Source organism: Penaeus chinensis, chromosome 11, assembly GCF_019202785.1.
Source record: "Penaeus chinensis breed Huanghai No. 1 chromosome 11, ASM1920278v2, whole genome shotgun sequence".
NCBI lineage: Eukaryota > Metazoa > Arthropoda > Malacostraca > Decapoda > Penaeidae > Penaeus > Penaeus chinensis.
The window spans coordinates 36,797,867-36,812,866 of record NC_061829.1 but is presented as its reverse complement, the minus strand read 5'-3'; the positions used below and the strand labels follow the sequence as shown (position 1 = coordinate 36,812,866).

The following is a 15,000-nucleotide window of genomic DNA, read 5'->3' as shown; positions in this document are numbered from 1 at the left end:
TCTTTCTCTTTCTTTCTCTCGTTCTCTTTCTCTTTCTTTCTCTTTCCCTTTCTTTCTCTTTCCCTTTCCCTTTCCCTTTCCCTTTCCCTTTCCCTTTCCCTTTCCCTTTCCCTTTAATTTTCCCTTTCCCTTTCTCGTTCTCTTTCTCTTTCTCTCTCTATATATATCACTATATCTCTATATATATATCTCTGTCTCTCTGTCTCTGTCTCTCTGTCTCTCTCTCTCTCTCTCTCTCTCTCTCTCTCTCTCTCTCTCTCTCTCTCTCTCTCACTCTCTCTCACTCTCTCTCACTCTCTCTCTCTCTCTCTCTCTCTCTCTCTCTCTCTCTCTCTCTCTCTCTCTCTCTCTCTCTCTCTCTCTCTCTCTCTCTCTCTCTCTCTCTCTCTCTCTCTCTCCATCCTCATCCTCTCTATCTGTGTATGGGGGGGATGTTTGGGAAGAAGCTAGAGAAGATAATGAGGAGCGGGGGAGATAGAGATAGGATGAGATGTAAAGAGAGAATTAAACTTTCTATTTTTTTCGCTTTTTTTTTTTTTTTTTTTGGTTTTATACAGAGGAAACGCATCATTTGTAAAACTGCAACCGTATTGCTTCCCGGATCACTCGGCGTGACTTGCAGAGTGCAGCTTCGTGCAGGTGAAAAACAAGCGGCCGATTTACTGTGGACATTTTTATTTTTCTTAAAAATAAAGAACACAACTCTATTACTTACTCTTTCTTTCGGGTAAATGTAATATGATGGTTTTACGTCACGAACTTAGTAAGAGCTAGGGCGATGCCATCTCCCGAAGTTTTTATTTGGTAGGTGCAGACCGTTAACCCCCACTGGATGCTTTACCTAACCTCGTGCTTTTGAAAGAACTCGTGTCCTTTTAAGCTCTTTCGCGAAAGATAATATTGCATTCTGTTTTTTTTATTGTGTGTTTTCTTTTCCATTTTCTTTTTTGGTAACAGCATTGTTCTAACAAACGAATCGATTCTTGTTTCTTCTTCTAATTTTAAACACGAATTTATCAGCGATTTTGGTTAAGTCTCAGGACGTTTTAGTTATAATTGTTATGAAATCCGGTGGAGAATAGTATAGCAGTAATTTATATAAATTCTCTCCAGGTATTCGAGAGACACTTGAGAGGCTTGGCTCTAATCCATGTTATTCAGACAGCTGACAGGAGAAGCAGTATCACTTTATATATATATATATATATATATATATATATATATATATATATATATTTATTTATTGCTTAGTATACATGTTAAAAGCACCAAGTAATGTTAAAAAACAATACATTTGTGAATCAATACTAGTAGTTTGTTGAGATTTAATATATCACTCTCCAAATGCAAGTTGGGTTCGTTGACACCGGTGCAGTTTCGTAACAGATGTATATAATGTTCTGAAAGTACGCATGATTTGGCCACGCCAAAGTTTGTCTGTACGTTATAAAAAATCAATTTTAATTTCAAATTGGCTTCGGTCATTTCATTTTCCGTCAGTGAATTAGTCTGAAATCTAGATATTTTTTTTTCGAATCCCACAACAAAGCAGTGGTAGGCGCCTTATGATATTCACACCCTTATTAAAGTAAAAAAAAATATATGCCGTGAAGTGAATTTTGTAGGATTTTTTTTTATGGTAATTGTCGGTGCGTTTCTTAACATCTGATTTTGTGTATGTTACAAATCAGAATTCATTAGTTTATCCATGCGTATATCCTCACTCCCGCTCGCATTCTGAAAACGAAACGAATATACTCGCACTCTTAATATCGGAAATTGGGAGAAGAAAATTGTTTTACTTCGGTAGATCAGTGATTATTACGGCATGTATAATGCACCTGCGTCAAACCAAAATAAATGATTAGATGAATAGATAGCAAAAACATGAATACGATGCAATTTTGAGCTTTCGACATACTGTGATCATTCTTGTTTACAAATGTGTATTGGTGTGCAGTCCTTTTTTCGTGGATTACGATGCCTTGCGGACGTACAAATCACACCTTGGGACATTTTGCACGGCGAGGGAGAGGGATGGTAAAAAAGCGAGGCTCCCGCAAACCGCGCAGACACTGAACAAGCCAATTCCACGTTACAACCGCGACCTTGCAACCTTGACCAGAATGACGTCATGAGAACCACAAGCAGAAGTATGCACACGGGTTAACTATTAGTACTGTGCATGCAATCTGTGTATTAGGGAGGTGCGAAAACTTGTCAGAAAGCCTGTCTCTTGCAGTCGTTTTGTTAAATGTGGTTGATGTATTCGCCGTGTGTAAACTTCGTCACACTGGATTGCGGAAACTTTGCACTTCACCTTATAACGCGCAAAATGACAGTTAACTTATATTCTCTCCACACAAGCCTAGATATTGTTTAGTTGAATGACACTGAGAAGTCTCATAGGGTGCGAACATCCTCAAAGAGACTGCGTCAACACGCACGCGGCTCCACGTGACGCAACGGTTCTGTGTAGGAATTTTTACACCTGCCTATGAATCAGTTCTACAGATTGTAAGCATGTACAAGTGAATCTCTCTTTCCTCCCCCATTTATATATTCAAAATTTCTAAAATAAGGAAATGGCTCTTTGTTTCAGGAGCAAATTGTATTAGGAGTAGTGCCCCGGGGATACGCCTTAGCCATGCCCAAGCTGCATGTAGGGAGATCCTTGGCAGTGAGCTGGAGGGTATAAGGGCAGCTGGCACGTGGAAGACGGAGCGAGTCATCACGTCGAAGCAAGCTGTCAATATCAGTGTCCAGGGCCAGAGTGGGCAAGTTCTCAATTTCTGCGCCAATAATTATCTGGGTTTGTCTGTAAGTTCTTTTTGATTTTTGTATAATCTATCTTCTTTTCTGGATATAGCAGTAAAAACATATGACTCGTATATATATATCCTACTCTTTTTGTATGTTTATTAGTTTTTTATCTTCTGACACAAGCATAGAAACATACATAACACCCATTATGATATTTTTAGATGACCATTGCTTGGAAATATAAGAGACTAGGTGTTTGCTTTTCATAAAAAGATATTTAGTGTGCCATTCCATTTCAGAGTCATCCGGAGGTAGTTCAAGCTGGAAAAGAAGCTTTGGATAAATATGGCGCAGGACTGTCATCTGTCCGATTTATTTGTGGCACACAAGACATACATATGGTAAGTAGGTGGTAATGCATGACTAAGGAGAAAGTAACAAGTGATATATTGTAGAAATTTGGTCACACTATGTAAATGTGCTAATCATGCTTCTTTTCAAAACATATTTTTTATGTGATGAATATTGTGTGATTTCAGGAACTGGAGGAAAAGATTGCAAAATTTCATGGTCGTGATGATGCTATATTGTATGCTTCATGCTTTGATGCAAATGCAGGGCTATTTGAAATCCTCCTTACTCCTCAAGATGCTGTGCTTTCTGATGAATTAAACCATGCATCCATCATTGATGGGATCAGGTTGTGCAAAGCTCAGAAGCACAGATACAGACACAAGGATATGGAAGGTAAGGTTTACTTTTTTCTGCATTTTCCTTGTTTTTAGTGGATCATGTGAAATGCAGTTATTGATGATTGTAAAGAAACGTTTCAGTACATTTACATATATATTCATTTCAACTTATTGTAATATTAATTCTACCCTTAGATCTTGAGGCCAAGTTGCAGGAAAGTAAAGATGCTCGCATGAAACTAATTGTAACTGATGGAGTGTTCAGTATGGATGGAAATGTTGCCCCACTACCAGCCATATGTGAACTAGCAGACAGATACAATGCCATGGTCTTTATTGATGAATGCCATGCCACTGGATTTTTTGGTTCAACTGGAAGGTATGTGCTATAGATTATTACATGTGGGAATTATTAAGCATCCCCCCACCCCCATATGTCATAAATGACTCAAATGTTACTTCAGAAATGAAAATAGGGTAGACTACTTTCGCAATAGGTAATATGAGTATTTAGTAGTACTTCATTTGAATGATTATTTAAATTGATTTTACTTCATGCTAATGACATACAACAGATAATTTATCCTATCTTACTATGCAGATATTTTTTTTCAGGGGAACAGAAGAACACTTTGGATTGTCTCCTGGTCGTGTTGACATCATCAACAGCACCCTTGGGAAAGCCTTGGGAGGAGCTGCTGGTGGATATACAACAGGTCCGAAGGAACTTGTTACTCTTCTGAGGCAGCGTGCAAGACCTTACCTGTTCTCTAACTCAATACCTCCTCCAGTTGTAGCTTGTGCAAACAAAGTTAGTGTCATTTTTCAAAAATATAATTCAAAGTACATACATGAGTTTTTATGTAGACATCACTATGGTTATGTAGAAACTATATTTGCACAACGTTTAAATTTTTTTTTTTGTTATCAATCATTTTCTTTCTTAACAGGTATTTGACCTTCTTTTAGGAAGTGCAGGATTTGCAGAAAAAGTCCAAGCTAATACCGATAGATTCCGATCACAGATGACAGAGGCTGGTTTTACTATTGCTGGGGAGAATCACCCCATCTGCCCTGTTATGCTAGGAGATGCTCGCTTGGCTTCACAATTTGCTGATGCAATGCTCGGTAAGTTTTAATTTTTGACTTGCTGCAATATTGTTTATTATTTGATTTTTGTATCATATATCATTCACAGAATAAGTGAAGAAAGGAGTATCTCACAATATTTTTTTTTTTCTCTTTTCAGCAAAAGGCATATATGTGATTGGCTTCAGTTATCCTGTAGTACCAAAAGGCAAAGCAAGAATCAGAGTGCAGATTTCAGCATCCCATTCATTTGAAGAAGTTGATTACACAGTTGAAGCCTTCAAGCAAATTGGCAAGGAATTGGGTGTTATCAGCTGAATATGCCCATTCTTTGTTATCATTAATCTGATCAAAAGGGGTTAGCAACTTATTGTTAGGTTATCTGAATAAAATGTTTATTGTCAAATGCCTTTCAGTAATTGAACAGGATGCTAAAAAAAAAAAAAAGTGTTAGTGGCCTTGACTGCACTACAATCTCTGCTTACATCATCTTACAGACATGTAAATGATCGTCTGCAGCAGGTAAACCACTCACTCTTCTTTAATTTCACTGCCACTTTCGTCATTTGCTTTAAAATAACAAAGGAAAAGAGTTGTAGAAACTACTGTATATCTTTTTAAAAAGTACAAACTTTAAGAATGAAATTAGAAAGATCTCTACAAGATTTAAAATGAAATAACAAAATTCCTGAAATGCATAGCACTTCAAAGTGTTGTCACTGAAATTGACAATTTCATATCATAAGTTACATATGAAAAGGATCTACATCATTAAAAATTAGTAGTACAAAACCAAACAGGTGTGCAAAATAAAACAATACTTTCGTTCAGCACTTTTACATGACTTTATTTTCAGATACAGCTTTGATACCTCTACACTAATTGTTTGGATATATCCTAGGCATTTTATGTACAGGTTATAGAGGAATGTCACTAGTGCTTTCTAGACTATTCAAAATTCTCTTATAACTGCACAAAAAGTTAAAATTCTGTATTATAAGGTATGACACCAAGTTTACAGGAAGTATAAATAAGCATTTAACCCTTATGTGATCATAATAAAAGAAAAAAAAAAATCTAAATAAAATTCTACAAATGACTTTCCCTCCACAAAAATACTATTACCAAGAGAGGGACTTTGGCTTTTATATGAGAACAGAGAGAGGACCAGGTTCCCCTGTCTTGTATGGCTACAAGTGACTTTCTACTCCCTCTGGCTGAAAGGTGATCTCTGTAATGTGATCTAAGAGTCATATGCCCCCGCACTTTTGAGGATGCCATTCTCCATGATTTGAACAACAAAAATTAATCTCCACTCCTTCAGTGCAATTTGTAATCACAGAATAACTCTTTAAAAATGTTTTTATTTACAAGAATCATAAGAGCAAATAGGATAGAAATTCAAGTGTACAGTTAGATACATCAAATAGACAATGCTGTTGCCAGCTAAGACTTTAATACATATCTTATTGATTTCTCTTGTGGTTAAAACAGGGATTTCATTATTTATTTACTTATATTTAGGAAAGATTTTACTCTGAGGGATCTCTTTATGCAAAATAAATGATAAATACACATACCAACTACTAAGCCTCTTCATGATTTTGAAGACAAGAAGATAATGATAATGATAATAACAATAATAATAAAATTAAATCCGTCTCAAACAACAAAGATTAATACAAAACAAAAACTGACAAAAATAACAAAAATAATACCAGTAATATTAATACTGATAGTACTGACTCATAATTCATAAACAAAAACAATAGTATTGCTACAGAAAAAAATAAAATAAAATCTACAAAAGAAAATACATATAAACATAAATGCAGATTTAATCATCAATTATATGTCATTAAAATAGTGGAATGAGCTAACTGACCAATTCTCAAGGGCCTTCATGAACATTCCTTTTACAATTCACAATGAAATATACTGATCAACATCTTTTGCACTGTGAAGTCAAGAGAAAATTAGAACCTTTCAAGATATTTAGGCTAACAATGAGAAAAAGAGTCCATTTAAACCTCATATGCACATGTTTATTCAGTCATTCTTTCTATGTCTCCCTCTCTCTCTCATCCACACACACTCGCTCACTCAGCCAACGCATCCACTTTCCCACTAATCCATTTCTACTTAGAGAAAGATCAGGAAGAATAATTTTTCAAAATTTTAACAATGGTACTCTCCTTTTGTCATTTTTCCTATGGCTGTTTTCTTTTTCTAGTCCTGAACCCTCCAACTTTTCATTTCTTAACAGTTTCACCCCATGAGACAAGTAAATGAGGTTCTGCATACATATTCCAGCCATATGCACACTTTTCTCCATTTTTCTTTCTCTTGCTAAATCTCTAGTCTACTGCCTGGATCTTTCCCAAAGCCTAGTGTATCCTCTTCTGTATCACCAACCCTGATCAACTAAATATTTAAATTCAGAAATCAATGCTCAAGTTTGAAAGCAAAAGAAAAAAGAATTTTGTACACTTTGTTTTGCTTACATGTACTTTTTTATTTTATTTATTTTTTTGTTATATATATAACTTTATCAATCTGCAAGCATAGTACTTGCTTGTTTACAAAATATGACCATGCAGTGGTAATACAAATGGTCTTTTAAAATTTTCGTTTTGGTAAATATTTTTTGTATGACAGGACGGGCACATACAAGACGACTTTGAGTACTACCTAATAATGATACACAGGGCCAAATCCTTAAACAGCAGCAATAGAAAAAACAGAAAAAAAGAAGAGAAAATGAAATCAACATCTAAACCAATACCTTAAAAGCAATCTCAATAAAAATATATATCCATAATATCGATTGCTTTCAGTTGTTTAAGAATTCAGGTTTGTCTGAGCATAATCACGCTACAGAGGGGGGGGGATAGCTTCCTAAGATCATTAGCTTATCACAGGTTTCTAGACTTATTTTAAATTATCCTACAATGACTTCAAAACTCTCATAATATTTCCAACATAAGTTATCAACATCTTAAAGTATCATGATCTACATTTTGATCATTCAAGATTGTTGGTGATGTCTCCTTAATATACATAAAATATAATTATATAATACTTACCATCTACTGTGAACATCAATTATTTATGCAAAAGAATCTAATATCCATTATACAATGTCTAGTCTTCATAACAGTCATGAGACTAGGGCAAATGCTCTTAAATAGATACAGTAAGATAAAGAAAGCTGACAGAAGAGACAAAATCATTCACTTTATCAACACAGTATGTGTGTCAAATCTTGATTACCCTTCTATTATCCATTCATATTAAAGGTTATCTGAATTTCTAAATATCTGATATTATTCAGCTACTGAACTATGGAAATTCAAAGACTCTTAACCTGACTACAGACCAGTAATCACTTTCCAGCCTACTAAATATGGCATCAAATTCTTTTATCAAATCCTCAAAATTCAGTATTTAGGATACAGAAGGATAACGTAAAACTGAAGATATTGAAACCAAATTCGATTTGACTGGCAAGTGTGATCCTGAAAGGATATTATTATAAAAGTTTCTCAAGTCATGTTACTAAACTGCAAGTTCTGTAAAAGAAAAGAAGAAAAATCCTGGAATTTGTTAAAACTATGTAGAAAAAAAGAGTAAAGTAACAAGTATTTGGGACTATCAAGATCACCAATTCCTTGACAAACAAGTTCAGATTGTCGGTATATGATCCAAGCCAAAGGTTCATTCATACACTACAATGCATGCAATGATGGTCACTAGAAGTATGTATATATCTAGTCTATCTTCCTTCTCCCGACCACCTGAAAAGAATTTGTAACAGACAAACAAGGGTAGACAACACATACATTTTACCAAATTTCATCAAATTTATAGAGGTCCCTCAATGAGACTGATCTTCATGGAACAATAGTAGACAGTTCGATAAAAGAGGATTAGGGACACCAGGAAGGCCACTGCAATAAGAGAAAGGAGAGAAAATCAGTAACTTATAACAGTTCACAAATGAAAGTTATCTGTACCATATTTCAAATATAACAGTGTTGTTTTACAATGAAAAAAAATAACTCACTTACCAATATATGCAACATAGATGCCAGGATAACTAGCTGTATAACTGAGAGTTGTGACAGTAAGAGCAATTCCTATGCCCAAGAAAACCAGGGCGAAGACTACAAATACAATCCCTCGGCATCGTGCAAATTCTGGCCCAACCGATGAACTGCCAAGAAGATATCAAAATGAAAGTGAGTATTCAACAGCATAAATATGGCTGACAGAGCACTTTCAAGAATATAACAAATAAATAAATATCAATATGAGATATCCCAGCTTAATCAGACTTTTACAGTAAATACATATACTTACACTTTCCTACAATGTGGACATCTAGCAAGGGCATTGTTAAGAGTGTTAAACTGCAAAAGAAAAAAAGAAAAAAATTTAATCTACCTTTTGGAAAAGTAAAAGGACATTGAAAGGTATCAATGAAAATTGAGTAGAAATTATAGGAAACAAATGATTATAACACGTAAAACAAAGAAATGAAGTGAATGAGTTAAGATCAAAGGAACAGAAGGAAAAAGTGGGAAAGTAAAAAAACATACATAAAAAATAAATAAATGAATAAAAAGAGAGCAACAAACAGGATTTAAGATGGATTAGGCAAGAAAAGAAAGAAGGTGACATAAAGGAAAAAAAATTAACGATGGGTGAAAACACTTCACCACACTCCAAACAAATATATACAAAATATATTAAACTAATGCAGATTAAGCTAATGAAATCAACAATCATTTAAACTAAAGAAATATATATGAAATATCTTACAGGTATACCTTCACTCTTTACTTTGAAGGCATTTACATGGCCCTAAAAAATTCATTCATAAGTAAAAGGGAATGCCATACATCACATGAGCTGGCCTTGTAGAAATTCCACAACCTTAGAGTCCCCTAAACAAGAAGAAAACTACTCTTGAGTGAAAACAATAATCCTTACAATGAAAGTGTCATGGCAGTGCGCACATGTGACGCGGCACATTCCCGGCACATTGGGCAGAGATGGGTTGACAGGAGAGGGTGACAAATTGATGATCCTCTTGCAATTGGGCCGGGGACAAGCTATCCGCTGGGAGGAGCTCTTACAAATCAGGAGGCAATTACATGGGCAGCGGACATACTTCTTGCCTGGAGGAGCATTCTTTATGGGCTGCAAAGTGGATTTGAAAAAGGACATGTTAGTAACAAAGAAACCAGAACATATTAGCTCATTGTACAAAGATGTTCAAACACATTCCTAGCTTTATTCCTGCATCAACTTCTCTATTAATGAACGAACAGACTACAGTAGCGCTTACTGTGGCTTCGTTGCATTGAGTGCACTTGACTACATGCTGGTCGACTTTCCCAGAAATGTCAATCATTGCTTGACAGACGCGACAAGTGACCATGGGGACCCCCGATGATGATGGGGTGTATGGAGGTGGTAGTTCATCTGGACCAACTGGTGACACCAAAGTGCCTTCACTACTTCCTGTTGTAGAGGAAGAAAGGGTTGCTCTGGTAAGTAAAACTGTTCATGAACTAACAACACACAATAACAAGGAGGGGGGAATGCATGTGTGTATGTGTATGTGTATATATGTGTGTGTGTGTAGGTGTGTGTGTATATGTGTGTGTAGGTGTAGGTGTGTGTGTGTGTAGGTGTGTGTAGGTGTAGGTGTGTGTAGGTGTAGGTGTGTGTGTGTAGGTATGTGTGTGTGTAGGTGTGTGTGTGTGGAAGTGTGTGTGTGTGGAAGTGTGTGTGTGTAGGTGTGTGTGTAGGTGTGTGTGTAGGTGTGTGTAGGTGTGTGTGTGTAGGTGTGTGTAGGTGTGTGTGTGTAGGTGTGTGTGTAGGTGTGTGTGTAGGTGTATATGTGTAGGTGTGTGTGTAGGTATGTGTGTGTAGGTATGTGTGTGTAGGTATGTGTGTAGGTATGTGTGTAGGTGTGTGTAGGTGTGTGTGTAGGTGTGTGTGTGTGTAGGTGTGTGTGTAGGTGTGTGTAGGTGTCTGTGTGGGTATGTGTGTGTGGGTATGTGTGTGTAGGTGTGTGTGTAGGTGTGTGTGTAGGTGTGTGTGTAGGTGTGTGTAGGTGTGTGTAGGTGTGTGTGTAGGTATGTGTGTGTAGGTGTGTGTGTAGGTGTGTGTGTAGGTGTGTGTGTAGGTATGTGTGTAGGTGTGTGTAGGTATGTGTGTAGGTGTGTGCATGGGTGTGTGCATGGGTGTGTGTGTGGGTGTGTGTGTGTGGGTGTGTGTGTGGGTGTGTGTGTGTAGGTGTGTGTGTGAAGGTGTGTGTAGGTGTGTGTGTGAAGGTGTGTGTGTAGGTGTGTCTGTGAAGGTGTGTGTGTAGGTGTGTGTAGGTGTGTGTGTAGGTGTGTGTAGGTATGTGTGTAGGTGTGTATGTAGGTGTGTGTAGGTGTGTGTGTAGGTGTGTGTAGGTGTGTGTTGGTGTGTGTGTGTTGGTGTGTGTGTGTTGGTGTGTGTGTGTTGGTGTGTGTGTTGGTGTGTGTGTGTAGGTGTGTGTGTAGGTGTGTGTGTGTGTAGGTGTGTGTGTAGGTGTGTGTAGGTGTGTGTGTAGGTGTGTGTGTAGGTGTGTGTGTAGGTGTGTGTGTAGGTGTGTGTGTAGGTATGTGTTGGTGTGTGTGTGTTGGTGTGTGTGTGTTGGTGTGTGTGTAGGTGTGTGTGTAGGTGTGTGTGTAGGTGTGTGTGTAGGTGTGTTGGTATGTGTGTGTGTTGGTATGTGTGCGTGTAGGTTTGTGTGTGTAGGTGTGTGTGTAGGTGTGTGTGTAGGTGTGTGTGTAGGTGTGTGTAGGTGTGTGTAGGTGTGCGTGTAGGTGTGCGTGTAGGTGTGTGTAGGTGTGTGTGTAGGTGTGTGTAAGTGTGTGTGTAGTGTGTGTGTAGGTGTGTGTAGGTGTGTGTGTGTGTAGGTGTGTGTAGGTGTGTAGGTGTGTGTGTAGGTGTGTGTGTGTAGGTGTGTGTGTGTAGGTGTGTGTGTGTAGGTGTGTGTGTGTGTAGGTGTGTGTGTGTAGGTGTGTGTGTGTAGGTGTGTGTGTAGGTGTGTGTGTGTGTAGGTGTGTGTGTGTGTAGGTGTGTGTGTGTGTAGGTGTGTGTGTGTAGGTGTGTGTGTGTAGGTGTGTGTGTGTAGGTGTGTGTGTGTAGGTGTGTGTGTGTAGGTGTGTGTGTGTAGGTGTGTGTGTGTAGGTGTGTGTGTGTAGGTGTGTGTGAGTTTATCTTTGCCTGTATGTGTGTATCTTTGCCTACGTGTGTGAGAATCTGTGCCTCTACGTATGAGTGTGTGTATTTATGTATTCATGTGTATGTATGTGCATGCATGTATGTATTTATGTAAGCACCAATATCCATAATGCACAATAACTATATTCTCCCTACAGTCAATGGTGCCATAACCATGTCCTCCACAATGAGCTGAAAATGGGGATATCAGCTTGTTATCTGCAGTTATTATCAAGTTGGTGTGGCAGATCCAGCTGTCGTGTTTATCTACAGCAGAATTATTTTCCTAGAACCAAACCTTTGCTTTACAACACTATTAACAAGGGATTCCTTTCCACACAATTTCTCATAAGTACTTTTTATTAAAAGTCAAATGAATAGAAAAAAATAAAAAGGCAATGAACTCAATTTCAAGCTATTATATTATCTTTAGTTATATAATCTTTAATTCTAAAACTTGGTTGTAACAATAAAAAATGTATTTTCAAAACCATAATCACAATCATAAACATACAAAAACCTCTTTTAATGACAGATTTCTGACATAAAAAAAAGGGAAGTACATATACCAATATCAGATAAAAGAAATGTTAAAACCACATAGTCAGTGAGCCTATTGCATTTTAAGACCAACCACAGGATATATAAGTATGTTTGTGTTACACCATGTAAGGTTTCCAGTAGGTCTCTCTGTCTTATGAGGTAATGCCCTTGTGTTTGTGATAAGTAAAGCTGCATGCTGCAACAATACCTAAGACTAAGATATCTTCTGATGTAATAAATCTGACTTTTAAGATGCAATGCCTCCTTACTATGCAACCTAGTAATATACAAGATTTCTCAATATGTGCCACAGAGAGCCATGGATCTTTAACAACACACGTGTTATTCTTTTGAAGTTTTGCCACACTATGACCGGATATTCCTGGAGAGGATTTTCTCTTTTCTCATCTGAATCTTATCAACTACAGTAAAGGTTATATATTAACTAGAATGATGGGATAAAGTTAATTACTGTCATTTCAAACAATATTCTACACAATTTTTTTTAATTAAGCATTCATCATCACAAGAGAACTATACATTAAATGCTTATGGATAAAGGTGGTTTTGAGAGTCACTCGATTCATTCACAACGTGGTGATGTCCTAACATGTCACAGTACAATGTCCCCCTAATGCCAGATGATATTCTATTACATCTTACTCAGTCAAGCCTAATCTTAGGTGTGCATGTTAAACAGTGGTTCACTTATTTGGCCTTGAGGAGAAAAAGCCTTTTAAAAGTGGGATTAACCCAATGGCCCTGGGTTTATGCACCTTCCACTGTACTCTCTTGTGAATTATGCAACACAAAGCTGGTTCCACAAGTGCTCAGCCACCAAAGAGTCAATTAGTAGGCCCTATTGACCACACCTGATTTCCCTATTTACTGAATTTTCCAGTTTTTTTTTCTAATCCTGTTATTATTAATACTGACATGATTATTATAATGATATCAAAATACTAATAATAAGAATTGTAAAATAATAAGAAAGAATCTTTCCAAAAATCAATGAAAGCATAAACAGGTGCAATAGGTAGGACTAGCAAATGACTTTTTATGAGTAAGCACTTGTGGAGCCATCTATCTGTGTAAACAATTGATAAACTAAACAGTGGACATGGTATATAATCATGCTATCTGTGTCTAAGGGGTTAAAGCCACCCTTTGTCCTCATTACTTCAACAATGATTTATGTTGCAGCCAAGAACACAAGAAGCAAGGTAACTTTATATTTCCTGCACTTCTTATTTTTTCCTCAAGCAGCCAACTCTGCAAGCACCCTGTCATATGGTTTGGTATGGTACCCAGATCTCCTATCACGAGTGGGCAACTATAAGGGCAATAACAGCAACCGAGGAAATTCAGAGTAATAAAAACAAATAAACAAAATGATAAGCAAGAGTAACACAAATTGAAAATATATGAGAAAGCAATCATATTGTGCTTCACTTAAAAACATTACTATCTAATTTCAGTAACCTAAACTGCAAAAAGTGTCTTTTTCTTTCTGCATTATTATTTTGCAATAAACTCTTATACAACAACTACAACAACAACAACAACAACAACAAAAGCATTTATATTTCACATAAGCCACACCATGTGATTGTGTAGGTATGAACAATATCTTTGGATATATATGACTTGTGCAATTTCATGTACTATATATTTAGCCATGTACTGGAGTGTGCATCCTGTTAGCCACTCGAGTGAAAAAACTGAAGAGCAGGACATTTTTTTTGCTCATTCTCTATGCTATGGCCTGCCATATAAGATTTTTGGGAAATGAGGCTAAAAAGGGACTTTATGGCTACTTCTGGAGGGCTTATGAACAGCTGTTTTGTTTGCACAGTTTCAATCAGGCTCAACTACACATGGTATGGGTTCTTTTAATATGACATGGCCTAACATCATTAACCTATGAGCATCAGGTACATGTATTGTCCGCCAACTTTTATTTGGCTAATTTTGCCTGATCATAATGTCAATAAGAATAAAAATTGTATCAATACTAATTGCATAAAACAACAATAATATAAGGACTAGGAAAATCAGATGTGGTCACAAGAACTTCCTATCTATATTTTATTGGCTGAGCACTTGTTGTCATTTGTGTACAACAAAATTCACGAAAACCAGAGGGGACAATAGGTAAAACCACAGTCACTGGGTTAAATATCAATACTGTTATCCCTGTTATTGACTTTATGATTACTATAATAACATTATGAACCCAATACCAATGGGCATGGCTTATATGTGCAAGTCATGCCCACTGTGAGTGTGCATTATGTCTTTACACAAGTATTTAGTCATGAAGAGTCAACTACTAGTACTATCTATCTCACATGTTTACCCTTTTCCTTGATTTTTGGAAATATTTTTGTTTTATCTATATTGCTATCAGCAATGTTAATATTATAATGATGCCTATGTTAAGAATAACAGCATTGATATTGATGTCATTATTATCATTATTATTATCCTTATTATTATTATTATTATTATTATTATTATTATAAAAAATAAAAATAAAAATAATAATAACAACGGTGAAATCAGGTAAAGTCACAAGGTCTACGGACTCACTCCCTGGTGGGTTAGCACTTGTGGAGCCATCTATGTGTAGAATAATTTCACA

At 36.6% G+C, this 15,000-nt stretch overlaps 2 protein-coding genes across 3 annotated transcripts in view; one reads left to right on the top strand and one right to left on the bottom strand.

Moving 5' to 3' along the window:
- LOC125030794 (2-amino-3-ketobutyrate coenzyme A ligase, mitochondrial-like) overlaps positions 1-4,950 on the top strand; it is a 12,330-nt gene extending 7,380 nt beyond the window's left edge. For both annotated transcript variants that reach the window (XM_047621093.1, XM_047621092.1), the window contains exons 4-10: positions 2,603-2,820; positions 3,063-3,164; positions 3,303-3,510; positions 3,651-3,834; positions 4,071-4,266; positions 4,406-4,583; positions 4,705-4,950. In XM_047621093.1, the coding sequence (XP_047477049.1) occupies positions 2,603-2,820; positions 3,063-3,164; positions 3,303-3,510; positions 3,651-3,834; positions 4,071-4,266; positions 4,406-4,583; positions 4,705-4,862 (1,244 nt within the window). In that variant the 3' untranslated portion in view covers positions 4,863-4,950. The remainder of the gene's footprint in view (positions 1-2,602; positions 2,821-3,062; positions 3,165-3,302; positions 3,511-3,650; positions 3,835-4,070; positions 4,267-4,405; positions 4,584-4,704) is intronic.
- A 415-nt stretch (positions 4,951-5,365) lies between these two features.
- The window catches only part of LOC125030796 (type 2 phosphatidylinositol 4,5-bisphosphate 4-phosphatase-like), a 20,102-nt gene continuing 10,467 nt past the window's right edge, over positions 5,366-15,000 (bottom strand). The window contains exons 2-6 of the mRNA XM_047621094.1: positions 9,898-10,073; positions 9,540-9,749; positions 8,907-8,956; positions 8,615-8,760; positions 5,366-8,494 (exon numbers count right to left, since the gene is read on the bottom strand). Of these exons, the coding sequence (XP_047477050.1) occupies positions 8,409-8,494; positions 8,615-8,760; positions 8,907-8,956; positions 9,540-9,749; positions 9,898-10,073 (668 nt within the window). The 3' untranslated portion in view covers positions 5,366-8,408. The remainder of the gene's footprint in view (positions 8,495-8,614; positions 8,761-8,906; positions 8,957-9,539; positions 9,750-9,897; positions 10,074-15,000) is intronic.